Here is a 27,441-nt window from a genome sequence, read left to right as displayed (position 1 = left end):
CTGTACCAGGGATCGAACTCATGACTGCCTGCTTGCAAGGCAGGTGCTTATGCCGCTGAGCTAAATCCCCAGCCCCTTTGATATATATTTTTATAGTAACCACAAGGAGCCAGGGGTATGGCCAAGTGGTAGAGTTCTTGCCTACTGTCTTAGTTACTTTTTACTCGTCGCTGAGACAAAATACCTGAAGCCCAAAGTTGGGAAAGGAGAGGTTTATTTCTTACAGTTTTTGGAGGTTTCAGTCCATACTCAGTTGGCTCCAAGGCAGGGTGGCATGGCTGGGCCCCAGTTCAAGGGAGTTGCAAACAGAAAGGCCGAAATAGGCAAAAGAGAGCAAGACACACCTTCCTGCCATTACATTATACCCTGGCTCCACCCCATGTGGGTGTGGCACTGACACCATCAATCCAAGCACTAGACAATGAACCAATCACAAATGCACAGTGTAAACTCATGAGGGCTGAGGGCCACAGACATAAACCATGACACCTACCATTCACAGGCCCTGGGTTCATTCCCCAATACTACAAAAAACAAACAAACCCACCACAAGGCTGAGCCCAGGATGGTCGGTGAGGATGTGCAGGTGGATGTGGCTGTCTTGGCTTCTCTATGCCCACAGATGTGGATGAGTGCGAACGAGAGGACAATGCAGGCTGCGTGCACGACTGCGTCAACATCCCCGGTAACTACCGATGCACCTGCTATGATGGATTTCACCTGGCACATGATGGACACAACTGTCTGGGTAAGCAGGAGGGCTGGTTAGTGGGTCTGTTGTAGGGAAAGAGGTGTTTTCAGCACTTCCCAAGCAAGAAAGGGACATGATCACAAAGAGCTGCACTCCCTCAAGTGAGGAAAAGGTCAGTGTTCTCTTCAGGACTGGCCACTGAGGACACAATAGTCCTGCTGCTGAATGAGAAACATCAGAGGAAATGCTGCTAGAGAGTTTTCCTGGGAGAGGGCTGGGAGAAAAGGGTAAGGGCTGGCCAGACTGGTAAAGCACAATGGGTCCAGACAGATCCCAATTGCACAGCTGATTGTGGGGCCTTGGGAAAATGAATGCATCTCTCAGAAAGGCAGCTTCTTCTTCACTAAGATGGGGTGGTAATACTTCACGCAAAGGCTGCTGGGCAGATCACCATGGAGAACATGTGTAAGAGCCCTGGACACTCCTGAGCACACAGCAGCACTCAGTGAAGGGAGGAATGATGCTGCTGAAGATGATGCCTGCTGGTCCTGACAGGCGGGTTTTCTTCCAACTCTTCCTCCACTCTGTCTCACCCTCTCCTTGCTTTGGAGGCCTCCATCTAACCTGATCTGCTTTTCCAAATCAGAAACAGTCTCTAAGGAACTGAACAGAACTTTGGTCTCTGCCACACTGAAAAGTTACCGAGACCAGGCTACATTCTTCCTCAAGTACAACAGCTGAAGCCTGTAGTGGCGAAGGACTGGAGATCTGAACCCATGGGCCCTCTCCCAAACTCTTTTCTCTTTGGTTCGAAAACAGAAATAGGGAATGGGAGTATAGGACAGGAGAGGAAGAGGAGTGGTGCCCAGAAAAGTAGGCTGTGGTGGGCCCTACCCTGCCCTGACTAAATACGCGAGTTAGGAGTTCGCCTCCTGCTGGCCTCAAAACAGCTTTCATACCGCAGAGCTGCCTCTACCTGCCACCCCATCCTTGGACTGCCGTGGGTCTCTCCTCCCGGCCCAGGCCCCCAGCCCTGGCCACCACTCCAGCTCTCAATGCAGGGCGCCCTTTCTCTTTCTGAGTCACCCCTGGTGACCTCGTTGGGGGAGAAGCGGTGACACTTGCACAGTGTGAACATCAACTTCTGAGTGCTTTGCTTTCCTTTCCACACCCTGACGCTCACCAATTCTCTTTTCCCCGCAAGTGTTTGGAAAGGAGCAATCAGAGGGACGAGACAATGACCAGGTGTGGGGCGGTTGGAGACGGTCTATCGAGGTTTAAGGTCAAGGCTCAACCCTACCTTCAGCTCAGGGGACCTTGAGAAAGCTGACCGTGCCCTGAGCCTCTGTTTCCCTACAAAAACTTGAAGGTCTTGACTAGAGTAACAAAGTCACGTGGAATGTAGGATAGGGCAAGAGCAAGAAGAGAAGGATGAGGTGAGATAGAAGATGGGACAGAGACGAGGATGGAGCAAAGTGCACCGCCTTGGCTTTGCCAACAGGTGCTTCTACTGGTCCAGAGCCAGCCGAATGGTGACCAGCTCTGCCCTTGGCCGGGAGGGGAGGGGAGGGGAGGGAAGGACAAATGAGCCCCGGGAAGCCCAGGCTCTAGCTGCTCCACATGGTATCCCATCTCCTTGATGCCTCCTGGCCCAGTGCGAACTTGAGTAGAGATGGAGTCAAGGCCTTGCAGTGGGAGCCCCAGGATAAACCTGGGGCCGGGACACAGTGGGGTGGTTTGGGGTAAGAGCCTACTGCTCCCCCCACCCCCGCATCTAGGGTGTGGCCTGGCAGCTCTTCTCTCATCCCATCTTGCCAAGCTGCCAGAAGTTGTTTTGTTAAACCAAAATAGGAGAAAGGCTAAGGAATATGGCAGCAAGCCCAGGCGTGGGGGGAGGGACAGACAGGGCTGTGGCCTGTCCACGGAAACGGTCCCGACCCCACAAGGAGTTGAGGTTCACTATCTCACCCCACCCTGCCTTCAACCTCGGCAACATGGCCATAGCTCCCCCTGAACACAGAACCACTTCCATGTTCCCTGGCTACTTACCACAGTTGCTTCCCCTGGTTACCTCCCGGGTCAGTGTGACCCATCTCCATCCTTATCTTGGTCGCCCCTCGTCTCCTGACCTCTGCCCTCAGCGGGAGAAAGGGAAGTGAAGCTTCCCCCAGAAGAGCAAGGCTCAAACCCCTAAGCACATGCACGCTTGCCTGGTTCCCCGGATCTCTCTCAGTGCGGGATTAGCTGACAAGGGAGCAAGAACTTCCTGGTGTAGGTGCGGGATGGGGTTGTGTCTCAGGACTCCCTCAGCCTTCGTTGCTGAAGCCCAGGGCACACCCTGGACCCCCGCCTGCGCTCCACGGCCCCACTGGTCACCTGTCCTGCACAGATGTGGATGAATGCGCCGAGGGCAATGGCGGCTGTCAGCAGAGCTGTGTCAACATGATGGGCAGCTACGAGTGCCACTGCCGAGAAGGCTTCTTCCTCAGTGACAACCAGCACACCTGTATCCAGCGGCCAGAAGGTAGCCCATGAGCTGGGAAGGCCCAGCGCCCACCCCCAGGCTCTTCTTCTTAGCTCTTCTTTAGGACCCCTAATTTCATTCTTCCTTTTCAACCCTGTCAGCTCCCTCCCAGGCCCTCAGCTCAGTCCCACCCTCTGGCTTCATGGAAAGACACTCTGTTAGAGAGAGGTCTGGGGGAATTCATTTGGGGATAGGGTCAACATGGGATCAAGGCTACACTGGGATATCCTCTAGTGCAGACTTGAGGCAGGTGTTGTTCCTAAACATAGATGTCCGAGTTTCTCCAAGCTGCTGCTCCCCAGAGCTTCCTTGGCCAGACTGGGGGTGTGGGCAGGAAGAGCAGGGTATGTTTTGCTGGTTTCTGTGGCTCATCCCCTCCACTGGACTGTGACATCCTGAAGATAGGAACTGTCTTAATACCTCCATATACTGCCCTGCATGGAGTGGAAACGTCCTAGATTTCTGTGGCACGGTAATTACCCACACCAATCACTCCCCACTCACTTTATAAATCTGATTGTTACATCATTCCAGGTTGAATGTAAGTCCTCTAAGGGAAGTGAAGTGGGTCCTTCCTAAATCCCGAGTCCCTGGCACAGCACTGGCCAACTGTTACCACTTGTTTGAAGGCCAGAGAGATCACACACATGTTCTGTGGGGTGGCTTAATGCTCACCCCTTATTCATCCTTCTTACACTTGTTCAGAATGGCTCTGAACTCTGCTCCTTAGCTCCCAGCTCTGTGGATAAGGCAAGAGGCCCGGGACAGCGAGCACAGTCTCCTCTTGTGTGAAAGCACCGTGGAATCTTCCCTCTTTCCTAAGCCTCCAGCGGCTCCTTCCAGTTCCACCCAGAGCAGGCATCCAGAGGTGCAGAACACTCACCCCTCTCCTCTTCTCTTTTAGAAGGAATGAACTGCATGAACAAGAACCACGGCTGTGCCCACATTTGCCGGGAGACCCCCAAAGGGGGCATTGCCTGTGAATGCCGCCCTGGCTTTGAGCTCACCAAGAACCAACGGGACTGTAAATGTGAGGTCACTGGGCTGGCAGCGGTGGGCTGGGGAAGTGGACAGGAAGGGGAGTGGGGCCTCAGCAGCAAGGGCCAGAGCTAGGAGGGAAGAAGTGAGGCAGAGGCAGCTAGAAAAGAGGGCTACTAGCCAGGCGTGGTAGCTCACGCCTGTAATCCCAGCACTCTGGAGGCTGAGGTGGGAGGATCCTTGCAAGTTCAAGACCAGCCTGAGCTACAAAGTGAGCTAGCTGAAGGCCAGCCTGAACTGCATAGCGAGACCCTGTCTCAAAAAAAAGACAAAGAGGGCTATTTCCACGTCATGGGGGACTGGTGCCTGGGAGAAGCAAGCTGATGGGCATCCTGCCCTCTCTATACACAGTGACATGCAACTATGGTAATGGCGGCTGCCAGCACACATGCGATGACACAGAGCAGGGTCCCCGCTGCGGCTGCCACATCAAGTTTGTGCTCCACACTGACGGGAAGACATGCATCGGTGGGTGAGGCAGGGGAGAACTCGGTCTGTCTGTGATGGGGGTGGTGGTGGAGGCCTTGAGAAACTAGGGGGACCTCTGGGGACCCCAGTGCTGGCCAGGGACTAGTAGAGGCTCCAAGCCCCAGAAAATGCCAGGTCTAGCCAGGGAGACCAGAGGGAGACTGAGAGACTCACATGCTCACCTGACCCTCGTCCCACTGGTTCCACCCCCATCCCCCCAGGATAAAGTGTCATCAAACTGGGATCCTTAGCAGAGGTGCTAGCTGACCGAGGCTAGGGTGGAGAAGGGCAGGACAGCAGGACAAGTCAGCTGGCAGCCTCTGCCCAGAGGCCCTGGCTACCTAGCAAGTGACTCCTCTCTCTGGTGAGGGGAGCTGTCACAGCCCTGGCCCCTATTCTGAAACTGGAGGTGGGACGGTGTTCTTTTTTGCAACAGCCCTGAGCTGAGAGACGGGGTTTCCTAGTTCTAGGCATCTTCCTCCTCTCTATCCCTTCCCGCCTCACCCCTCCTGCAGATCCCCCGTCTCTTCCCCTTCTTTCTCCAGCTCCCAGGAGTTCCTCTCAGCTCTGCCTTGAGTCCTCTTTTCTCACCTATTGCAGCCTTCCATCTCCTCGCCCTGGTCTGGGGCCCTCTTAACACCTGGATTCCTTCTCTAGAAGCCTTAGGCCACACCTCAATGTGTCCAGGTGCCCTGCATGAGCTTAACTCATTACAGCTGATTCCTAACTCCCTCAGTCTTTAGTGCCGAGAACACAGCAGGTCAGGGGTCCCTGATGGGAGGGAGGAGCTCTGGCAGGGGGTACGCCTGGGCCTTGGGCCAGACAGCAGAGGTGAGCTTTTGTGGCCTAGGTGGGCAGGAGGGGCCATCCCTCTGGGGGGGTGGGGGGAATGCCCCTGAGCCGGGAACACTGGCCCTGCATACCGGAATGTGAAGAGCCAGGCTCTCCCCGACCCCAGTCCGGAGACCTGTCCACTTTGCTGCAGACACAAGAGCAGGGAGCGGATGGCGCCCTTCTTGGCACGCACACTTTGATGTGCTCCTGCCACTGAAGAGCCTCCTGCTGCACATTTTCCTCTCCATTACCTCCTCAAACATCAGAGACACGCGTCGGTCTTGCTGCCTTCCCTAGCTTGGACTGTGCCGGCTCCTTTCCTTTTCTCCTCAGAGAGCTAATTCTTCTGCTTTCTAAACCTCCCTGCTCTGGCCAGACACGTTACACATCCCCAGCATCTGCCAGAAGAAACTGCATGCAGTCCCCAGAGTAGAGATGAGCAGTGGGTCAGGACAGCACTGAGGGCCTGGGGACGTGAGGCCAGAGCCTGCCCCGCCACTCTTTAGATAGATGCTCCTGGACGTGGCTGCTTTTCAGAGCACTCCTGTTAAGCCTGAGCTCGTGCAGACCCACTCTGCCACCTGGGCCAGGGCCGGGCAGGCACAGGAGGGCACCGGAGGCTGTTTCAGGGCTCACGGCTGTGTTCTTTCCTGGCCCCTCTTCCTCTGCTTCAGTAGACTTACTGTCCCTGCCTGTACCAGCCTTGCTAGGAAGAATTCACGTTGTCTGGGGACATCAGGATACCCAGATGCAGGGAGAGACTGAGAGGACATTTGCACAGAAAGGCTGGGACTTGGCTGTTCATAAGACTAGACGATGCATGCCAGCTTTGCCTTTGGCATGCTGTGTGGTCTTGGGCCCACGACCACCCTTCTCTGAGCCTCACTTTTTCAGTCACTTGCTGGAACTTTGCCTTCTTTGAGGATTTCAAGCAGCACACAGCTGAGAAGTGAGGGTATCTCAGGGTTTTCCGGGCTCACCATGTGGGGCAATGGTTTGGGCCTTCAGGGTGGAGGATGGTTGGGGAGGGGTCCAGCGGGCCGCAGTGGCTCCTGCCCAGCATCTAAACAGCTTTTTTACGATGTCAAACAGGGGAAAGGCGGCTAGAGCAGCACATCCCCACTCAGGCTGTCTCTAATGGTAAATATGTCTGCTCTCTCCGCTTGCTCTCACTGGCTCGCTAGGGGAAAGCGCTAACCCGCTGAGGCTCCCACTAACCGCATGCCCATCGAGCCCAGCCCGACTGGGCGCCAGCCTGTCAGGGCTCCCCTGGAAGCTGGGCCCTGGGCCTGTCAGGTGACAGGAAACCTGAGTCCCCAAGAGCCGGCCTGGGAGCCTTCACGTTGTCTTCCTTTGTCCCTGTCAGTGTCTTCTCTATTTCTGGCTCTGCTCCCTCCCCCGCTCCTTCCACTACACAGTGCAGGCCCAAACCGTAGCCAGCTCCATCCTCCTGCACTGCCCCTGTGCCACCCGAGCTGGGGTTGGATGGCATCCCCTCCGTGGGGCCTCTTTCCTGGGTTCTCGCCCCATGTCAGTCACAGTCCCAGCATTGCTCACCATGTTCTGCTCCGTCATGGTTCAGATTGTGGCTTTTGTCCGGCTCCCACAGACCTGAGCTTGAATCCTGGCTCTGCCCCGCTCTAACCAGGTGACCTCAGGTCCTCTCTGATCCGCAGTTCCTGCTTCTGTGAAGTAAGAGCAGTGGGGCTGGGGATTTAGCTCAGTGGCATAAGCGCCTGCCTTGCAAGCAGGCAGTCGTGAGTTCGATCCCTGGTACTGATAAAAAGGAAAAAGACAAAAAAAAAAAAAAAAGTAAGAGCAGTGACAGTCCTCAAGGTGCTGGGGGGTGGGGTAGCACTTGGGGCGCATCTAGGAAGCCCCCAGCACGGTTAGCTCAGGGCAACCGGTGGCAACCTGGAGAGCCAAGAGTGAGGCTGTGCCACCCTGTGATCCCACTCTGCTCTGGGCAGCGCTGTCCTGAAGAGCTGGATAGCACTGCCCAGCATCTGGTCCAGTCTTCCATCCTGGACCCTTCAGAAGCCACCTGGACGTGGCACAGGATTTCTGTCCTCCACCCCCTGCTCCGGGACCTAGTGGGCCTCTTAGAGTAGAACAGTCTTGGGGGAAAGCTGAGCTCCGTCTCAGGGTTCCGTCCAGGTTCCTCGTGGTCTTGGGAACCTCAGGAGAGGCTGAGAGAGGAATGACATGGCGGGTCCCACGCTGCCTGGCCACTTGAGGGACCAGGACATAGCCAGGCTTCTTCTGGAGCCCTGGCCCTGTTCCTTGAACCCATGACAAGAGTGGGGCTTGTTTGGGTTAAAGATGACAGCACTGTCTGTGCTTTTCTTATCCAGTCCCCCAGCTCTGTGAAAAACTCCTAAGATCCTAGACACAAGGGTCCATAATATTCCCAGCCCCAGGGTCAGACTCCTACACTATTTGAGCCAATGGTTTTCCTGCTCTTGTCCAACAACTCTCACAACGTGCTGTCTAAACCTGTTCCTCTTCTCCTCTGAATTCAGAAAATAGGGAGAGTGACCCAATGCATACTTCCCCTCTGGCCTCTCAGCAAAGGGAAAAACCCCCCGCCGGAGGGAGCAACAGAAGACACTCAGGGAAAGGGGCTCTGGCTTTGTCTAGCTCTGGGGTTCTCTCTCCCCTACCTTTCTACACCCTCTCTTCTTTGCATTCTTCTTCTCCTTTGGCCCCCTCCTGTCTCTCATTAGGAAAGGAAAACAGTGACCAGTCAGCTCACCCTCTTGTGGAGCTAGGAGGAGGGCTGGAGAGGCAGTGGAGGTGCATGATGACCCGGTGCACGGTCACCGCAGAGCCTGAGCCCAGTCCCGAAGCGGACCTTTCTCAGTACAGCTTGGGTAGTTTGAGGGGAGAAAAACTGGGGCATCCCTCAGCTATCCTAGGGATCCCCAGGCACACTCTTCCCATCCACCCATAGTGAGACTGTCCCAAGAGATGGTCAGTGGGACGAGGAGGAAACTTCTGCCGGCCCCTCCTGTTCCCTGGTGACCACGCAGCTCCCCCCATCCTTCCTGCTCACCCCACCCCCCGCACATTCCTGCCTGACAGCTCTGGCTTGTACCTGCCTCACTGCTGTCCACCTTGTTTCAATCAAGTAGGGGGCAGGGAGATGGACTGCTTGGCTGCACCCATGAGGGGCTGGGGGCTGGGGGTGATGGGAGGACGCGGCCGCGGGCCTCCGCTTAATGCTCCTGCTCAAGCACAGGGAGGCAGCTCTGTTCTCTGTGGTCGCTGCATCTCTGATGCCTCTAGGCCAGGAATCCCATTACCACCCCGCCTCCCCCCTAAACAGAGACCTGTGCTGTCAACAACGGGGGCTGTGACAGTAAGTGCCATGACGCAGCTACGGGTGTGCACTGCAGCTGCCCTGTGGGCTTCATGCTGCAGCCAGACAGGAAGACCTGCAAAGGTAAGGGTTTTGGGACAACGCGGGCCTGAGACCTTTGAAACGGGGCTGAGGTTGGGGCCATAGCCCCTCCCACCCTTCTCATAAGGAACTCAGCCTATGGTTGTCTCCTGTGCACCTTTCCCTTCTCTTCTCAAGGGGCACAAAGGTCCAGCCAGTCCCTGGCACCTTCCTCCTCTGCCCTCTCTCACCCCTACCTCCCTGCAGGGCCCAACCCTTTTAGATAATGAGCATGCCATTCCCATCTGCCCAGGGGCCAGGAGGATATTTGAGCCCTGACTTTGTGCACTTGAGGTCACAGGTGTGTCCTGTAACCTTCTTAACCCGCATTCCTTGGACCTTCCCAGTGGGCTCTGCAAATGCTCTCCCCCAACCTTCACAAAGGCTGGACTGGCTAAGCTGGACCAGAACTGCGGTTAAGGGCTCAGTGCTGGCTCCGCCTCTCCTAGGCCCACGACCCTGGGCAAGTTACTTCACGCGGCGCCTGCCTCCTTTGCTCCCAAGTACTTGCCCTGTAGATGAATTGTGAGGATTAAATAAGATATATATTTAGGAAAGCACTTAGTACATTGGGAGCACATCATGTTAGCCGGCATCATGGTATAACTTCCCATACTGTCTATTCTACCTCCCTTTCTTTAATTAGCTGGGTCCAGAAGAAGGTAAGGGAGAAGGAAGACAAAAGGGGAGGGGAACAATATTGGAAATACTGATTCACCAGCCTGTGCCCCCTGGTCACAAGGAGTGGGGACTGCAAAGAGTACAGTACTAGGCTCCTTCTTTGTGTCTTTTGGCCCAGCAGCTGCAAGAAGAGGGGGAGGGCTGAGGCAGCAGGTCAGCCAGCGAGTGGAGAGGTTTCCTGCTGGGAAGGACTGTTGACAGGTAGCTCAGAGTGAAGTGGAGGGCTGCCCTCCCTGCCCCCTCCCAAAGGGGCGAGTGCCTGGGTCCTGTCTGCCACCAGCTTGGGGAACTTGACCTCAGGAAGGAAGCTGCTTGCTGCCCCCCTTTCCCTTTCCAGTGCTGAAAGCTGCCTCGGGCCTGAGTCTCTCCAGACCTCTGCGGTCCAGCCCCCCGCCTGGCCCCGTCCTCCCCCTCAGGGACCCAGCCCTAGCTGGCTCTGCTGGAAGTCCTCCTTGTCTGGCCTCTTTCCCAGCTCCTCCCTGAAGGCTGGCCCTCTCCACTGAGTCACTTTGACTCTCTACCTCCTTGATCCCAGTCAGCACTCTTGACAGAGCCCTTGTGACAGGGCTTGGGGACAGGAAAGGGACACCTCTACCCACCAGCCTTGGGATTGTCCATCAGCTGGAGAGCAAAGGGCATGGCCTGTCCTGTATGTCAGATGCCCACCTGCCCCCGGCAACTCCCAGAGGCCAGGCCTGGCTCCTGGGACTCAGGCCCAGAGGACAGTGTTACCAGTGGTCACAGATCCCCGAGTGGGAAGAAATGGAGCCAGGAGAATGGCAGAGGAGTCAGAGGGGCAGGGGCAGGTTATCCTTGTGCCTGTGAGGAAGAGGTCTGGGCTCCTTGGGTTTTGGTGTTTTTTCCTTCCCTGTTCTTTGATGCTATCTTTGATCCCATTTGTCCTCCTCTCCCAGACATAGACGAGTGCCGCCTGAACAACGGGGGCTGTGACCACATTTGCCGCAACACAGTGGGCAGCTTTGAATGCAGCTGCAAGAAGGGCTACAAGCTTCTCATCAACGAGAGGAACTGCCAGGGTGAGCAGAACTGCGCCAAGGTGAAGGCCTCAGGAGAGGCTCTCAGGGTGCAACAGCTTCGAGGAAGCCAGTACCCTGCACACTCGGGAGGCACTGCACAGGATCCGCAGGGGGTGCCATGCTGCGCACTGACAAATCGCACCTTCCTTTTGGCGAGCAGCTCCACACTGGAGCACGCTGCATGGCGAGAAGGGAGGGAATGCTTTCACCCCAGTGCGCATCCTTGGCAGACAGTGCCTGCCGGACCACACCTGGCACCCAATCCACTGGCAGCACACTGATCTTGCAGTTCCTGACTCCACATAGAGGGGGCGAGGCAGGTGGGTTGGCCCCATCACCAATTGAGGGCCAGTGCATGGCCTGTGACTAGGACCTGTTGGAATCAAGCAGGAGACAGCCAAACACTCTCTTGGTCTTTCACCTGAGCGAGGGTCAGGGGCCCCGAGACAGACTCTGTCGCCTGAATCCCTGCTCTTCCAGATATAGATGAGTGCTCCTTTGACCGAACCTGTGACCACATATGTGTCAACACGCCAGGAAGCTTCCAGTGCCTCTGCCATCGCGGCTACCTGCTGTACGGTGTCACCCACTGTGGGGGTAAGCCAGCAAGGTGTGCCCTGCAGCCACCCTGGCCTCCTCACTGCCAACGGGCTGACTCCTTGTGTTGGCTGTGGCTCCGGGCAACCCCTGAGTGCCACATCTGCACCTGCTATGAGGGGGGATTGGGACAGCTTCTGAAGGCACGTGGGAGACAGGGCACCAGGGGACCTCAGTCTCCAAAACATGTCTCCCATCCCTGGCACTGTCCCCAGGCCCCACCCTCAGCTTCCAGACAGCAGCCCTACTGGCTGGCAGCATGGGAGACTTTAAAAAGCTGTTAGCTTGAGCCCTTTGCAAAGGTTGCTTACACTGGGGGACCGAGATAAGAGAGGAGGTTTGAGCTCTTAGCAGGCCAGGGAACACTTTTAAAGTTTGTTTCAGTTATGAGAATATTTAACATGCTATCTATCCTCTTAACCAGTGTTTAAATGTACACTGCACAGCACTGTTAGTTATAGCCATAATGTGCTACGGATGCCCAGAATTCCCGTCTTGCCTAATGCAGGGTGCCTTGAGGTCTAGTTCCCACTCCCTGGCTCCTGCACCTGCCCACCGCTGTTGTCTGTCTGCCTTCTCCTTCCCCCAGATGTGGACGAGTGCAGCATCAACCGGGGAGGCTGCCGCTTTGGCTGCGTCAACACTCCTGGCAGCTACCAGTGTACCTGTCCCGCGGGGCAGGGCCGGCTGCACTGGAACGGCAAGGACTGCACAGGTGCGCGGCGCGCCCTGCTGGCCGGACCTGGCATTGCAGCTGCCGTGCCCTGGCAGGGCAGCCCAGAGCTCGGGCGCGGGGAAAGTATGAGGGGGAGACAGGTGCAGAAAGTAGCCCTCCAGGTGAGAGGCACGGCTCTCCTGGTAAATATCCCCAGTGTCGTCTCCACGCACAGCAGGTCTGCCTGTACTGGATTCTCTTCCTGCGTATTCACCAATTGAGGCAGGGGGAAGGGAAGGATGCACCTGTCTCCTCAGGCCTCTCTCCCTTCCCTAGAGCCAGTGAAGTGCCAAGGCAGCCCTGGCGCCTCCAAAGCCATGCTCAGCTGCAACCGGTCTGGCAAGAAGGACACCTGTGCCCTGACCTGCCCCTCCCGGGCCCGCTTTTTGCCAGGTACATGGGAGGGCGGTGCTGGAGGGCTAAGGACTGTTCTGCAGTTTCTTTGGTTCCCTGGGACACCCCAGCCAGCAGATATTGGGGAACAGGTCAGACCAGTGACAGGCCCTTTCTCTCAGAGTCTGAGAATGGCTTCACGGTAAGCTGTGGCACCCCCAGCCCTAAGGCAGCTGCTGCCCGAGCTGGCCACCCCGGGAACAGCACCAGCTCCAGCCACTGCCATGGTGAGCACAGCCTGGATCCCTGTCCCCACGTCCTCTCCTGTCCCCACCTCCTCTCCTGCACTAACCCTTTGTTTTGCTTTGTCATGAATCCCTGGGCCTTACTTTTTCCTGGGTCTTCTCCGTTGCTCTGTCATTCTCCAACCCTGCTGCCTCCTTCCTCTGCCCTCACCATCTGGTCCCCAGGCTTTCCCAACCCCACTTTCCAGCCCGGCCCCACAACACCCTCCAAGCAGCTCTCACCTGGGGCCCATGCTGTGCTGAGCTTCTGCCATCCCTCTAGAGGCTGCAGTGCTGTTGGTTAAACAGCGGGCCTCCTTCAAGGTCAAGGATGCCAAGTGTCGTCTGCACCTGCGGAACAAAGGCAAACTGGAGGAGGCCGGCAGAACCCCAGGGTCAGGTCTGGACTGGGGACCTCACTACCGGGGGTACCTGGCTACCGAACCCTCCCCACCCACCAGCTCCTCTGCCCAGTGACTGAACACACAGAGGAGGGGAAAGCAGATGTAGGTATAGGGCCTGAGGAACCCAGGACTCTCCCTTCACCCTCTAACTAGCATCCTAAACTAAAGAGGGTAGAGAGGGAGTTAGAACCAGATGTGGTAAGGTCTGCCTGGTGGCTGGGAGGACTTCCCTTGTCCCCTGTGGCACCCCTGGAGTTGACAAGGCCTCTCCCCCAGGTTCTGCCCCCTGCTCTGACTGCCAGGTCACCTTCATCCACCTCAAGTGTGACTCCTCTCGGAAGGGCAAGGGCCGGCGGGCCCGTACCCCTCCAGGCAAGGAGGTCACCCGGCTTTCCCTGGAACTGGAAGCAGAGGTCAGAGCTGAAGAAACCACAGGTGGGACTGGGGACACCCCTGGGTGGAGGGCCAAATGGGAGGGCAGCAGTGGAGAAACCACAGGTCTCGCAGCCCAGCTAAAGGACAGAGGCTGTGCAAGGGACAGATGCTATGTAACACAAGCCCAAGACCCTGTCCTCTTGCTGCCCATGTCCACCCCCTGCCCTCGTACTCACACCACTCTCACTCTCCTTCCCAACACACATCACCGTCCACCCCTAGCGAGTTGTGGGCTGCCCTGCCTGCGACAGCGGATGGAGCGGCGACTCAAAGGGTCCCTGAAGATGCTCAGAAAGTCCATCAACCAGGACCGCTTCCTGCTGCGCCTGGCTGGCCTTGACTATGAGCTGGCCCATAAGCCAGGCCTGGGAGCTGGGGAGCGAGCGGAGCTGGTGGAGGTCTGCAGGCCCGGGCAGCACCGTGCTGGGGCCAAGTGTGGTAAGGGAGCTTGCAGGGGAGCAGAGAAGTGGGGAGGCCCAGCATAGGCCTGGCTCAGAGCAGGACCCCTTTCCGCCTCAGATGTGTTTCTCCGATGGTAAGGCAGCCAAGACCCTGCTGCCTGCTGTCCTCCCTCCCTGGTCCCAAGGTGAAAGCTCGATAGCAGGCAGGGGCAGCAGCCCTCCTGTACCTGAGCTTAACCTCCCTACGCATCTAAGCAGGATTCAGTTTACTCCTGACAGAGAGGCTCCCTGTATCTGGGGGAGCGGGAAGGGAAATCCTAGGCCGGGATGGTGGGAAATGGGGGGTGGGTGGCTAGCGCGGCCGACTCTCCCTCAGTCAGCTGCCCGCAGGGAACGTATTACCACGGCCAGACGGAGCAGTGTGTGCCATGCCCGGCGGGCACCTTCCAGGAGAGAGAAGGGCAGCTCTCCTGCGACCTTTGCCCTGGGAGTGATGCCCACGGGCCTCTTGGAGCCACCAACATCACCACATGTGCAGGTGCCAGGGGAACAAACAATACAGAGTGGGCTAGGGTGGGCAGTGGGATGCCCATGGGCAAGGGATTTCCCAATAGGTAGGCTCAGGCTCCAGGCCACTCCTAGCTGACATCCTGTTTGTATGCTTCTGTCCTGAGACTGGGTGACCCTGTGGGGGTGACTCGGGACCATCCCCATCAGAGTTGAGCCCTTGGTTCATTGTAGGTCAGTGCCCACCTGGTCAGCACTCTGCAGATGGGTTTAGGCCCTGCCAGCCATGCCCACGTGGCACCTATCAACCCGAAGCAGGACGGACCCTGTGCTTCCCTTGTGGTGGGGGTCTCACAACCAAGCATGAGGGGGCCCTCTCCTTCCAAGACTGTGACACCAAAGGTGAGTGAATACCCCACTAGGAGACTCCCTGACTCCAACCCCTCTTTAAAAAAAACCCTCTCCAAGTCCCTAGAGGAGTCAAGTATGTTCCTACCATCTGCTCCAAAGTAGGAAGTCCAGCTGCTTAAGTGATCACACCATCCTGCTTCCAGGACTCCCAGGCCCAAAATCAGGAATTAAGAGTCCCACTTTGTCCCCTGCTTTGGAGAACTGACAGCAGCACACACACACACAGCATACCCCAGGGAGTTTCTGTATTCGGTCAGCACTGGCTTGGTGCTTGAAAGAAAAGGCCTGGTACCGCAGACAACCACTCTGTGAAGTTTATTTTTCCTGGGCTTAAGTGAGACTAGGAAAGGCTGGGTCGCTGGAAAGAGCTTCGGAGTCCTGGGTCCCCTGATTCATGTGATGAACATGGCCCCAGAATGCCTCCCTGCCAGCTCCCTTGACTCCTGCATCTCCCTGCTTGCCTGCAGTCCAGTGCTCCCCAGGGCACTACTACAACACCAGCATCCATCGCTGCATCCGTTGTGCCATGGGCTCCTACCAGCCTGACTTCCGTCAGAACTTCTGCACCCGCTGTCCAGGAAACACAAGCACTGACTTTGACGGCTCCACCAGTGTGGCCCAGTGCAAGAGTAAGTGGCAGGCCAAGCTGTGGGAAAGGGGCAGAAGCCTGGGAGTGGTGGGTATGGAGAGGAAGGGGAGTGGCAAACCCACAGGAAGCAGGGTGGGATGGGCAGGAAAGTGCCGCCCTCCACGTCTCCCACCCCACTCAAACTCCAGGGCCAGGCTATGCTGAGCCCTGGAGCACCCTTTCCCCGAGACTGGTAATGGGGAGGTGGGGATGGCTGAAGTGAGAAGGGACTCAACAGACAGGAAGGAAGGTGGACCCAGAATTTGAAGAGTGGTATCATTCCCTACTGACTTGCTTTCGTTGCCTTGCTTTACCCCTGGGGCTTGGCTGCAGACCGTCAGTGTGGTGGGGAGCTAGGTGAGTTCACTGGCTACATCGAGTCCCCCAACTACCCGGGCAATTACCCAGCCGGCGTGGAGTGCATCTGGAACATCAACCCCCCACCCAAGCGCAAGATCCTTATCGTGGTACCCGAGATCTTCCTGCCATCTGAGGACGAGTGTGGGGACGTCCTCGTCATGAGAAAGAACTGTGGGTGGCTGCAGTGCTGATCCAGGGAAGGGTAGTCCGAATCGGGCTGGGAGGAGAGCTTGGTACAGGAAGAGTGGGAGCGGAGAAGCTGAGAATGCTTAGGAGGGAAGCTAACAGGAAACAGCAGCGGCGGGTGTGGCAGAGTAGAAAAAGCCAGCCCTAGAAGTCCAGTGCTGCTGCACGTGTCACTTCTAATCCTAGTGCTTTGCCAATTCATTCACTGTCAGATTTCATACACACTGTGAGGGCCCAGATGTCAGAGGGCTTTCAGAATAAACCCAGGGGCGATGGAGGGTCTGGGGTATGCATGTGTTTGGAGGGAGGAATCTCTGTCAGGGTGATTCCCCCACCCCCACTGCACAACCCTATTTCTGGCAGGGCTTGGGTGGCCTGCCCAGCTGCCTTTCTGACCTGCCACTTGCCTCGCCAGCCTCCCCATCCTCCATTACCACGTATGAGACCTGCCAGACCTACGAGCGCCCGATCGCTTTCACAGCACGGTCCAGGAAGCTCTGGATTAACTTCAAGACTAGCGAGGCCAACAGCGCCCGCGGCTTCCAGATTCCCTATGTTACCTATGACGGTGAGCAAGGGCAGGAGAGCTGGGGCTGGGGAGGGAAGGGAGGCACGGGGCCTGGGCAGGCAGCCGGGAGCAGGAAGAACTCTGACCCCTCAGTGCCCCCTCCACCTTGCTTCGCTTTGCAGAGGACTACGAGCAGCTGGTGGAAGACATTGTGCGGGACGGCCGGCTCTATGCCTCCGAAAACCACCAGGAGATCTTAAAGGCAAGTGAGCGTGAAGGACAAGGCCAGCTGATGGCAGTGAGCACACAGCTGTGCAGGCTGCATGCTGAGTGCCAGCATGAGCACTCTTATTTGATACACGCAGAAGCTCTCGGAGGTGATGCCTTCATCATTCCAGATGAGAAAACTGAGGCGGAGTTAAGGAACTTGCCTCCTGGTTAAAGCCAGGCTTTGAGCCAGCCCATCTGACTACAGGGTCACACAGGCCACATGAGGCCTTAGGGAAAAGACGGACGGGAAAGGGGAACTGAGGTGTATCTTTTCCTCCCAGAAATACCAGGGGACTGCAGAACAGAAAGATGCTCTTACAGAAGTTCCTTCCGGGGCTGGGGATTTAGCTCAGAAGTCTAAGTGCCTGCTTGGCAAACACAAGGTCGTGAGTTCAATCCCTGGTAACAAAAAAAAGAAGAATTGGTTTGGGGCTGGGGGTTCAGCTCAGCGGCGTAAGTGCCTGCCTTGCAAGTGTGTGGTCGTGAGTTCGATCCCTGGTACCAATAAAAAGGAAAAAGACAAAAAAAAAAAGAAGTCCCTTCTGTCCCTCACTCTCCCCAGGCCACAGAGAAGCAGCACACTAGTGCAGCTGTCCCAGACAGACATCTGTTTTCCTTTGTCATACAGAGGTACAGCCATGTGCATGCTGGACAAACACTGCACCACTGAGCCACACTGCCAACCTCTAGAAGTCTGTCTGTATTTATTTATCAGCTTTTATGAGACAGGGTTTCACTGTGCTGGTTTTGAATTCACTTCGGTAGCACAGGCTAGCCTTGACTTCATGGCAATCCTCCTGCCTCAGCCTCCTGAGTGCTGAAATTACAGGTTTGCACCGCCATGCCCAGCCTAGATGTCTTTTAAAAGAAAGGGAAGGCAGGCATAGTGGTGCATGCCTGTAATCCCAATACTTGGGAAGCTGAGGCAGGAGGATCACGATGAATTCTAGCCTGTGTTACATAGTAAGACCCTGAATCAATCAATAAGTAAATAAATAAAAGAAACAAAGTATTTCCAATATTGAATGAACTACACATGTAGGTCTGTGGATCCCATTTTGAGAAAATCATACTTCAGAAACTATAGTTGTAACCTTTTTTTTTTGGTACTGGGGATCGAACTCATGATTGTGAGCTTGCAAGGCAGGCACTTACGCCTCTGAGCTAAATCCCCAGCCTGAGACTATAGTTGTAGTCAAAATTATTCTTCATAAATTTCCACTGCAAAAAATCCACTATTATTAATGATAGAATTTATATATTACCAAAATAAAATCTATAATGACAAAAACCTCCTAGAATCTACAGACTTCAAAGAACATAATTCTACCAATACTTTTCAAACTTTTAAGCATTTGAATCATTATTTCAAATCAAATATACCCTGGAACTCCAATGTGTGAAGTAGTACAGCTGTTCTGATGAGAAGAGGGGTGAGAGGCTGGGAACCCCACCTTCTGTTTTAGAAATCCTCAGATACAGTGGAAAGAGCCCCAGCCTGGAAGCCAGGAGAGCCACGTTCTAGTGTGTGGAACCTGGTGCTCCATGCATCATTCTGCTGAGACAGACAGAGACCAGGAAAAGCATTTGAGGAGGCCAGGGACACCCATCAGAAGACTAAAAACCATGGGAGAGTTTAGCATGTTTGAAACCTCAAGAAGCCCAGATCTGCAGGGGAAGGGAGAGCAGAGGGGCAGAGCAGGGCAGAGGTCACCCATGCAACCAAGGTGCCATCCAAGGGACTTGGCTTTCACTTTGGGATAAAAGAAACCAGAGGGGCAGAGGGTGTGGCTTAGTGACAGAATGAATGCTTAGCCTGCATGAGGTCTCAGCTTTAATCCCTAGCATTGCAAAGAAAAAAAAAAGGAATAAATCTTACCCAGGTTCCATGGCACATTCCTGGAGCCTGGCTACTTGGGAGGCTGAGACAAGAGGATAGTTTAAGCCCAGGATTTCAAGACTTTGTCCCAAAAAAATCAAACAGGAAAAAGAGGAATTAATTATACATCCCCAAAGGTCACTCTGGCTGCTGTGGAAAGAGCAGCCTGTGGAGGACCGAGAGCAGAAGCGCAGAGACTGGCCAGGCTATTGCAATATGCAACTGAGGGATGATGTGGCTTGCTCCAGGCTGGCAGCCATGGAGACAGTGAGATGCAGTCAGACCCTGGTTATATCGTAAAAGCCAAGTCAGCAGGATTTGCTGGCATTGTGAACAAGAATCAGGGGTCAAAGATGCTTCACAGATGGGCTGGGCAGCAGAGGGCTGTAGCTGCTGTGGACTTGTGGAATTCTAAAAGAGGAGCAGATGGTGAGGATGGGAGTCCAGAGTTCAGTTCTGGGGGTGTGCAATGTGAGATGCCACTGGACATTGAGGGGCTGCTGGGGGGGAGGCCGGTGTTCCTCCTTCCCACCTGTGACACGGGATGACACTACCCCCTGCCATCTCTGCAGGACAAGAAGCTCATCAAGGCCTTCTTTGAGGTGCTGGCCCATCCCCAGAACTACTTCAAGTACACAGAGAAACACAAGGAAATGCTCCCAAAGTCCTTCATCAAGCTGCTCCGCTCCAAAGTGTCCAGCTTCCTGAGGCCCTACAAATAGTGCCCATGTGCTGGGAGACCCAGCTTCTGGAGCCATCAGACTCCTTAGCCCTCAGAGCTGGCAGCCCCTACCCTCAGACAAGGAACGAGTCCTCTCTTTCTTTCTGGAGGAAAAATATCACTACACAGACCAGGCACTCTCCCTTTCTGTTTTTCTAGTTTTTTTTTTTTTTTTTTTTTTTTTCTCTGTCTCTGTCTGTCTCTGTCTCTCTACTGATTTCCTATATGCTTCCCAGAAAAGCCATTCTGTGCTGGCTCTGCTGCCCCGAGGGGTGAAGGGACAGCATTGCCCTCTCCCCCGCCCCTCTCACCGGCTCACTTGCTGCCCCATCAGGGAAGGCTACTTGAGGTCCACGTAGGAAGTGGGTCCATTAAGGAATGGGGAAGGGGAGGAGGGGCTTCTGCCACTATAGGGTTGTGCCTTGCTAGTGAGGAGCCAAAGAGTCCCCTGGCTGTGCTCCCCAGGGTGACCCTTAACAGTCCAGGGTTCTGCCAAAGACGCCTTTGACATATTGGCTTAATGCCAGCACTGGTCTGCTGGGGCACACAGTTAACCTTCTTGTCTGTATAGCTTCTCTCTTTCTTCCCCTACACGTCTGCCTGGGGTAGACTCCATAAGGGTTTACAGATGGCCCATACTGCTGGGCTAGTGGACATCGCGAAATGAGGAAAAGCAGCGAGCATTACCATGCATTGCTGTGACTCCCTGAGGAAGTATAACTCTGCGGGACAGAAAACAGGTTTTAAAGCATTGCTTTAAAAAATAAAGAAAAAAAAAAAAAAAAAAAAGGAAAGGAAAGAGCATCCAGAGGACTGAACTACAGAGCAATTGTAAGCCACCTCAAACACTAATCCCTTTTCTTCTCTTCCCCTGGCCCAGCCATGCCTGCACCCCACCCCAGAGCTCCCTGGGGGAGCTCCACTCCCCTTGCTAAGTGCTAAGTGTTGCCCTTAGAAACCTGGCTATTGACCTGAAGCCAGCCTGGGCCTCGCCCCACAGTCATCTTCCCCTTGTCGCCCTAGGTGGCTCGTGGGGGGCCACCAAAGAGGACCCTGCTCTGCAGCCAGCCTGGAGCCACCTACCTCTGGCCTCAGGCTATGGGCAGCAAGAGGAATGTGTGCACTTGGCGAGCCTCCTGCCCACCCTGTCCACATCTAATAAGTGCAATCATTTGAGTCTTTCTGTGTTGTCTAGAGGGAGGGGTTTTTGTTTCCTTTTTCTCTGTTAGAACAACCTTATTTATAGCTGCCCAAGAGAGAAGAGTATATGTACAGAGTGAAAGAATATCAGTTCTGAAGCTCATGAACCTTGAGTGCTGGAGCATCTGATCTGTCTGTTTCGTCTGTGGCCACTCAGACCTCTAGGACCCTTGGTGGGGCCAACCCAGGACTATAGCTCAGAAGCATCTGACACGGAGGACAGTGCTGTGGGGGACCTGGCAGAACAGGAAGGAGAGGGACGCATTTGCGGAACAGTCCTGCCATTGCTATGCCTCTCTGCGGATTCAGCACGAACCTCACAACCACAGGGGCTGATGAGCTTGATCAGTGATTCTCCACTCCAAGAAGGGGAAGCCTCCACCTTCTCCCCGCCTTCATCATGTTTTCCCCAGTGTGCACATGGAAGAGGACCGGGTCAGACCCCTGGTGATGGGCTGACTCAAGCTCCTGAGGCCAAGCAAGGCTGTAGGAGCCAAGCGTGGGATGGCTGCTGAGGTCCGAAGCTGGTTAAGGACCAAATGTCTGCCTGACCTTGGCCATTTCCCTCTTATGGCTGGCTTCAAACCTGCCTCAACTACTGTTTTTCAGAAGCAAGAATTGAGCTAGAGCATAAATCCTGCACACACTCCAGCCTAATCCAACTGCTACCTGTAAAATTCTTTTCCATTTGCTCCTTCTAGTTCCCTGGAGCTGTAGTCCTTCTTAAAGGCCACCAGCTGACTCCTCAGGTCCAGGGCTACTGTTCTCCTAGGAGACTCACTGCTAAAGAAAGGAACTTGGGATCACCTCTGGCCTCAGGCTTAGCAGTGGGTAGCAGATGGCGCAGCTAGATCCCCTCACATCTGGGGGTGGAGGGTCTGCTACCTCTGTCTCTCTTGGTCAAAGAGGGCCACCACTGGCTGCATCCAAGTAAATGAAATGGCCACTTCTTAGGAACTCTGCACTTGCCTAGAAGTGCTGTGAAAACTGCTTTGCATCAACTTTGACCATCTTAATTCCTTACCAGAGATTAGGATAAACTTTCGGGTTCCTCTCTCCCATGGCATGTCTTTCTTGGGAACCCAGATGAGTTGCTCCCAAGTCATGCCCTCCAGGATCTGGCTCCTCCTCACTCTCTTCCGTTCCTGCTGTACCACAGATAGATATACTTCCTCCAATGCTTATTTCATGGTCTGTGGGACCTGCAAGTCAGTGTCACAGTACGGAGCCTATAGACTATAGGTTTCTTAATCAGATCTTAGCAAGCAGGGACAAATCTGCCATTGTCCGCCACATTTAAGTCATCCAAGTTAGGGATTAAGAATCTAGGCGAAGCTGCTCTGACCCTAACGAGGGAACACCTGAGGCATCACATGAGGAACAGTTATGTGGACAGAATAGAGTCAATACTCAGGGACTCTCTAGGGATGTACAGGGCAAGTGAGAGTTTTTACCAGTGGAGGGAAATGGGAAGAGGCACATAGGGATCCTTCATGAACGAACTGACCCCGAAGCCTCCCTGCAGAATGGTGTGTTTGTGGAGTAACAGAACTGTGAGCCCTCATTCGAGTACCCAGCCTGCCCTGATCCGAATCTGGGAATGGGAAAGCACTTCCTCAAGAGCCCCAATGTCAAGTGACGCATATCAGAAAGGCACTTACATCCTTAGCTCTACTCCTCTTAACTCTACTCCTCTTCCTGTATCATCAGACCAGGCCCATCCCTAACTCAGGGAATTCTCAGAGTCAGGAGAAAACTGACCAGCGCCTGGACTTGAGCAGCCACCCCAGGTCTAGAAATCCCCAGAGCCTCATCACTGAGCTCTGTCTGCTCCGACTTGGCCCGGATGATGCTCTGAAGACTAGGATTTGTCCCAAGAGGTTAGTAATAACCCAGTCCTGGTCTAGGGACCCAATGAGCATTTTTCCATACATGTATGAGTGACTCTGGAATGGACTAGGAGGTCACATCTCAATGTCAGAGAATGTTACAGAGCATTCAGATGTTTGTATTTGCTGCTTTACCTCAATACAACAAGCCTCAAACGAGGGGAAGAGAAACAGTGCACCGCTGGCCATCAGCAGAAAGTGATACCTCCGTGGTTTTCTTCTCAAGCACAGCAAGAGAAAAGTGGAAGCAAACATCAAAGGTCTCTTTCAATTTGACCTGTTTCAAAGTTAGCACATCCTGCCCTTGGGCCTTTCTCTGGACTAGGAATTTCTTAAGAAAATATGTGATGAGAGGAAAACAGAACCCCCAGGAAGGTGACTAGTTTATCTAGGCAACACAGACTGTTGCATTTTGGACAAACTAAAAACTGTCTTCTTCTGTGTGAGCTGAACTAAAGTTTCAGAGAATAATATTTCCATGCAGGAGGCTGTTTGGTTTTTTAATCACAGAAGAAATCTCAGAAAAAAAGAACTGTATTTGTATCTGCCTTCCACTGCTGCCAATAGTGTAAACATCTCCTTCACAACCAACAATAAACAGCAAACGATGCAGTTCATAGAGTATTTTGCACTTGGGGAAAATATGTATCTGAACTTGTAAAAAGAAATGTTTGGATTTTGTATTGTCTTTTTATTATTATTAAAATACTAAATGAAACCCTTCAGCCTGGTATCTTTTCTTCTATCTCAGTAGCTTATACTAGAGCCAGAAAAAGCCTGGTGGATAGTGTCTTCTAGCTTCCAGATAAAATTTGCCCACATTTTTTAGTGATTCATCCTATTTCTTTTTGTTTGTTTGTTTGTTTATTTATTTATTTTTAACTTTTTATTGGTACTGGGGATCGAACTCACGACCACGTGCTTGCCAGGCAAGTGCTTATGCCGCCGAGCTAAATCCCCAGTCCTTTTTTTTTTTGATTCATCTTATTTCTAATGACTTTAGGATTTGAAAGGACTGGTCTTTTTGACTACCTTTAAAAAGCCGTATCAAGAATCATGGCCTGAGAGTAGTGGAGGAAATTTAGAGTTTTGTTTCTCCTCCCCACAGTATAATTTCCCAAAGCTGGCCAGGCCACAGGTGGCTCAGAAATTGTGTCCCACCTCCAGCACTGAGGGTCATTTCACAGTATTCCTTTCATGCAATACATTTTTGGAATATATTACATGAATACAGATCATCCAGTCACTACCATCATTTCTACTCCTACAGGGCACAGGAAAGCAATCTTCAATCTCTTAGAAATGAACAATCCCAATTTCTAGGCTCAGAGATGATAGGCAAGTTCATTAATGCAAGTATGTAAATCACTGACATGAAATTTTACTGGATCTAATATCTACACTATATATTCATTTGTAAGTATGACTTGAGGAAGAGGGAAAAATTTATCTGCTCATAGAATACACTGGGCTGACCTACCAGAACCTTGAACTTCCCCTTATTTAACATCTGTAATGAAGACCGGTGTAGTCATTCCACAATGACCAATCTCTTACATGCCAGCCAAGGCACATTCAGCTATCATAGCTTGAAGACCATAGCTCTATTCAAGGTCCACCCTCTGTAACTTTCTGACTAGAACTGATGTTGCCACAGTGATATCTCAACAGGGGGACAATTCAGCAGTACTCAGCTCTTATCATCTTTTAAAATATTTAATTCTACTTCCTACTATCAAAGAATGAAATTGTTTGCAAGCTTCTTGGCCCCATTGCTGCTTTTTTCTTTCTTTTTTTTTTGGGGGGGGGTGTGGGTAGTTACTGGAAATTGAATTCAGGACCTTGTGCTTGCCAGGCAGACACTCGTGCCACTGAGCTATATTTCTGGGCCCCACTGTTTCTTTTTTTTAATCAGTACCAGGGATTGAACTCATGACTACCTGCTTGCAAGACAGGTGTTTATGCCACTGAGCTAAATCCCCAGCCTCAGTCAAATCTTTTAAACATATAAAGGTTAGAGGCCAGAGATATAGCTCAGTGGTACAGTGCCCCTCTGGCAAGCACAAGGTCCTGAGTTTGATTCCTGGCACACACGCACACACACACACACACACACACACACACACATAAAGTTGAATTGTGAAGTCTAGCAAAATTATTGGAGTTATTCCTGATTTTTTTTTTTTTGGTCTTTTTTTGAGGCAAGGTTTCACTATATGGTTCAGACTAGACTTAAACTCACTTTTTAACCCAGGCTGGCCTCGAACTTAACAGCAATCCTCCTGCCTCAGCTTCCCGAGTGCTAAGATTACAGATGTGCACCACCACACCTATTACTCCTGATTTTTTAAGACAAAATTCTTATTTGAGGGTCCCCAAAAGTTGAACATGAGTTTGACAAAAGCAGTGCCACATGTTTACCAAGGGGATAACATGCCTTTTATCTCATTTCTCAAAAATGATAGCTTTAGCTATATACCATCTGGCACTATCTTGTTTTTATCATTTATTATGTAAATATTAGCTGGATATAATTTTTAATCTTGATGGGTTTTAGCAATCTATTTTACAAACTACAGTATATTTATTCAAATTAAAGAATAAAGCCAGACTTTCTTTACGGCCAGTAAGTTTGATTTGGTTTAAAAGGAAGACTACGTTTGCCAATTCCACAAATGGCAGATGTTTTCTATACAGTAAATGGTCTGAATATGCACTTCAAATTTTTAACAAAATGATCTTAAGGTATGTAATTATAAAAGAATTGTATAAAAAATTAAAAGCATGGGGCTGGGGATTTAGCTTAGTGGCATAAGCACCTGCCTTGCAAGCAGGCAGTCGTGAGTTCGATCCCTGGTACCGGTAAAAATGAAAAAGACAAAAAAAAAAAAAAATTAAAAGCTTATATTGGCTGGCATAGTCAGGCACCCCTTTCAGCAAAGCACTTTGGGAAGCTGAGGCAGGAAGAGTCCCAATTTAAGTCCAGTCTGGGCAACTCAACAATTTAGCATGACTGTTTCAAAATTTAAAAAAATAAGGAAGGGTTGGAGATGTAGCTCAGTGCAAAGACTGATATTCAGCACCAGGGAAAAAGCAAAAAACTGCAACAGAGTCTGCAACACAGTATCTGTTTAACAAAGTACCTCTTTAACAAAGTATCTCTTAGTGAAAGATAACAAGTAGAATCATTTTTCATACAACTAAAACAGACTCTAATGACTACTATATTCTTTTACAAGTTCAGTACTTTCCAATTCTTTGCTTTTAATCCAATCAAAGAAAAATCCCTTTGACAGTATTTGATAATAGAGCACACTGTAACTGTTGGAAGAATATCTTATCTCCTTCTAGTGTGAAGTAATATTCCCCACATTACTCATCAAGAGGTTCATAAACACTAACCTTTTTAGGATTCACAAGTTATAAAAACATAATACATTTATGTTGTTTAGTAAGTCATATACTAATAATTACAGGAGGTGGATGAATTAGGAACTCAAGAAGAAAGGGAATCTGTAAAATTTCTATTAAAAAAGAGTTTGCGCAAATCCAGTATTTGTAGATGTTTCAAATTTACTTCCTTTTAAGATTTTTTTTGAGGGGAGGGGAAGGGGGTTAAAAAATTAAAATATGTTATGCACTTGTACCAACTCCCCACGAGGAATACAATTACTATGTGCTGTAACATGTACTAATAAAAATGTAAAATTATAAAAATTACATTTTTAGTGGGCCACTGTGGTATACAGCTGTAATCCCAGCACTCTAAAGGCTGAGTCCAGAAGATCACCAAATTCGAGGTGGGCTGGGTAACCTAGAGACTTACTGAGTCTCAAAACAAAAAAATAAGGGCCTGGGATACAGCTGGGGTTTGTAGTCCTGGTTACTCCAGAGTCAGTTGCACGAGACACTGCCTGAAAAATTTGTAAATCTGAACAAAAGGTCTGGAGATGTACTTTAGCATAAGATTCTGGGTTTAATCTTCAATGCTGCCAAAAATACAAAAACAAATTTTGAAGGATACTAAAGAAAGGAGTCAAAGTCGGAAAGGATTGCAAGAGAAAGTTTCTCCCTTCATTCCTCCAAGCACCCAGTCCCGTTTTATTTTTTATTTATATTTTATTTTATATTGAGCCAGGGTCTTGCTCCCTCGTTAGGGCTCAGCTGCCCCACAGGTCTCGAATCCTTGATCTCTTGAGACTCAGCCTCACCTGAGTGCTGAGCTCAGTTTAAGGACCACGTTCCCCTTGGAAAAAGCAACCTTAACCCGCTCTCTAACGCTCCTTATTCATTTATTTTATTTATTTAGCTTGGAAAGTTCACTCCCTTTTCATTTCCCCCTCAGGTTTCTGAAATCGCCCCCACTCATGGCCCCTCTCCACGTGGAGGGAGAAATCACCTGGTTTGGGGCCTGCGAGGAGGGGTAAGCGGGGTCAGAAAAGAGACCTTAAGAGGCCCGTGCGGGCGCCGTCCCCAGAGCGAGGCCCTCACCGCGCCCCCGCGCCCTCCTTTTCGACACGGACCACCGGTACCTGCAGTCGCGTCCTTCAGAAACTGGCGCCAAGGTCAGCAGGCGAAGCCGGCACGCTGTGTCCCTCAGCTTTTTCCCCTCAGGCCTCAGTCGAGAGGCCGAGTCCGGGGACTCGCTCTGCCGCTGCCTCAGGTGGACTGAACGCCGGAATCCTTCAGGTGGCTGTCCCGGTTGCTATAGCGACGACGGACTCCGCACGGCTCCCGGGCGCCCCCTCCCCCGCGCCTCGGCGCGATGACGTCATCACGCCCTCGCCGGGCGCTTGGCCTCCTCACAGGCCTGCGTCTGCCCGGCCCGGGACGGAGTGGGGGGCGGGGCGCCGTGGGGGCTCAGCCGGTTCGGAGCCGGCTCGCCCGGGCTCCCGGGGGGCCCCGGAACCGGGATAAGTGGGTCAGGCGCCCCGGTGAGGGAGCCGAGGGTGGGGGTGGAGCTTGCCCTGTATTTCCTACACGGGTTCCGGGGCCCGG

At 52.7% G+C, this 27,441-nt stretch overlaps 1 protein-coding gene and 1 long non-coding RNA gene across 6 annotated transcripts in view; one reads left to right on the top strand and one right to left on the bottom strand.

Moving 5' to 3' along the window:
* Scube3 (signal peptide, CUB domain and EGF like domain containing 3) overlaps positions 1 to 23,161 on the top strand; it is a 34,729-nt gene extending 11,568 nt beyond the window's left edge. Inside the window, exons 3-23 of one of the 5 annotated variants that reach the window (XM_013156650.3) lie at positions 623 to 748; positions 3,081 to 3,215; positions 4,120 to 4,245; positions 4,605 to 4,721; positions 6,648 to 6,695; positions 8,884 to 9,000; positions 10,593 to 10,715; positions 11,196 to 11,312; positions 11,902 to 12,027; positions 12,304 to 12,420; positions 12,543 to 12,647; positions 12,928 to 13,044; positions 13,325 to 13,483; positions 13,706 to 13,921; positions 14,261 to 14,422; positions 14,626 to 14,793; positions 15,270 to 15,431; positions 15,764 to 15,961; positions 16,392 to 16,544; positions 16,667 to 16,746; positions 19,206 to 23,161. In XM_013156650.3, coding sequence (XP_013012104.2) covers positions 623 to 748; positions 3,081 to 3,215; positions 4,120 to 4,245; positions 4,605 to 4,721; positions 6,648 to 6,695; positions 8,884 to 9,000; positions 10,593 to 10,715; positions 11,196 to 11,312; positions 11,902 to 12,027; positions 12,304 to 12,420; positions 12,543 to 12,647; positions 12,928 to 13,044; positions 13,325 to 13,483; positions 13,706 to 13,921; positions 14,261 to 14,422; positions 14,626 to 14,793; positions 15,270 to 15,431; positions 15,764 to 15,961; positions 16,392 to 16,544; positions 16,667 to 16,746; positions 19,206 to 19,355 — 2,822 coding nt within the window. In that variant the 3' untranslated portion in view covers positions 19,356 to 23,161. Of the gene's footprint in view, positions 1 to 622; positions 749 to 3,080; positions 3,216 to 4,119; positions 4,246 to 4,604; positions 4,722 to 6,647; positions 6,696 to 8,883; positions 9,001 to 10,592; positions 10,716 to 11,195; positions 11,313 to 11,901; positions 12,028 to 12,303; positions 12,421 to 12,542; positions 12,648 to 12,927; positions 13,045 to 13,324; positions 13,922 to 14,260; positions 14,423 to 14,625; positions 14,794 to 15,269; positions 15,432 to 15,763; positions 15,962 to 16,391; positions 16,545 to 16,666; positions 16,747 to 19,205 lie in introns of all 5 variants that reach the window. The other 4 variants (XM_003473902.4, XM_063239007.1, XM_013156646.3 and 1 more) reach the window with 4 other exon arrangements.
* LOC134473720 (uncharacterized) lies at positions 198 to 27,354 on the bottom strand. Its single transcript, XR_010044117.1, has 4 exons — positions 26,976 to 27,354; positions 12,888 to 12,995; positions 7,113 to 7,331; positions 198 to 4,129 (listed from the first exon to the last, which is right to left on the bottom strand). It is a non-coding gene; the product is annotated as an uncharacterized LOC134473720 (long non-coding RNA).
* Between the last annotated feature and the right edge of the window lie 87 nt (positions 27,355 to 27,441).

This window comes from Cavia porcellus, unplaced genomic scaffold, assembly GCF_034190915.1.
Source record: "Cavia porcellus strain 051 isolate PalLab524CR breed Dunkin Hartley unplaced genomic scaffold, mCavPor4.1 scaffold_28, whole genome shotgun sequence".
NCBI lineage: Eukaryota > Metazoa > Chordata > Mammalia > Rodentia > Caviidae > Cavia > Cavia porcellus.
This window is presented reverse-complemented; position numbering and strand designations above follow the sequence as displayed.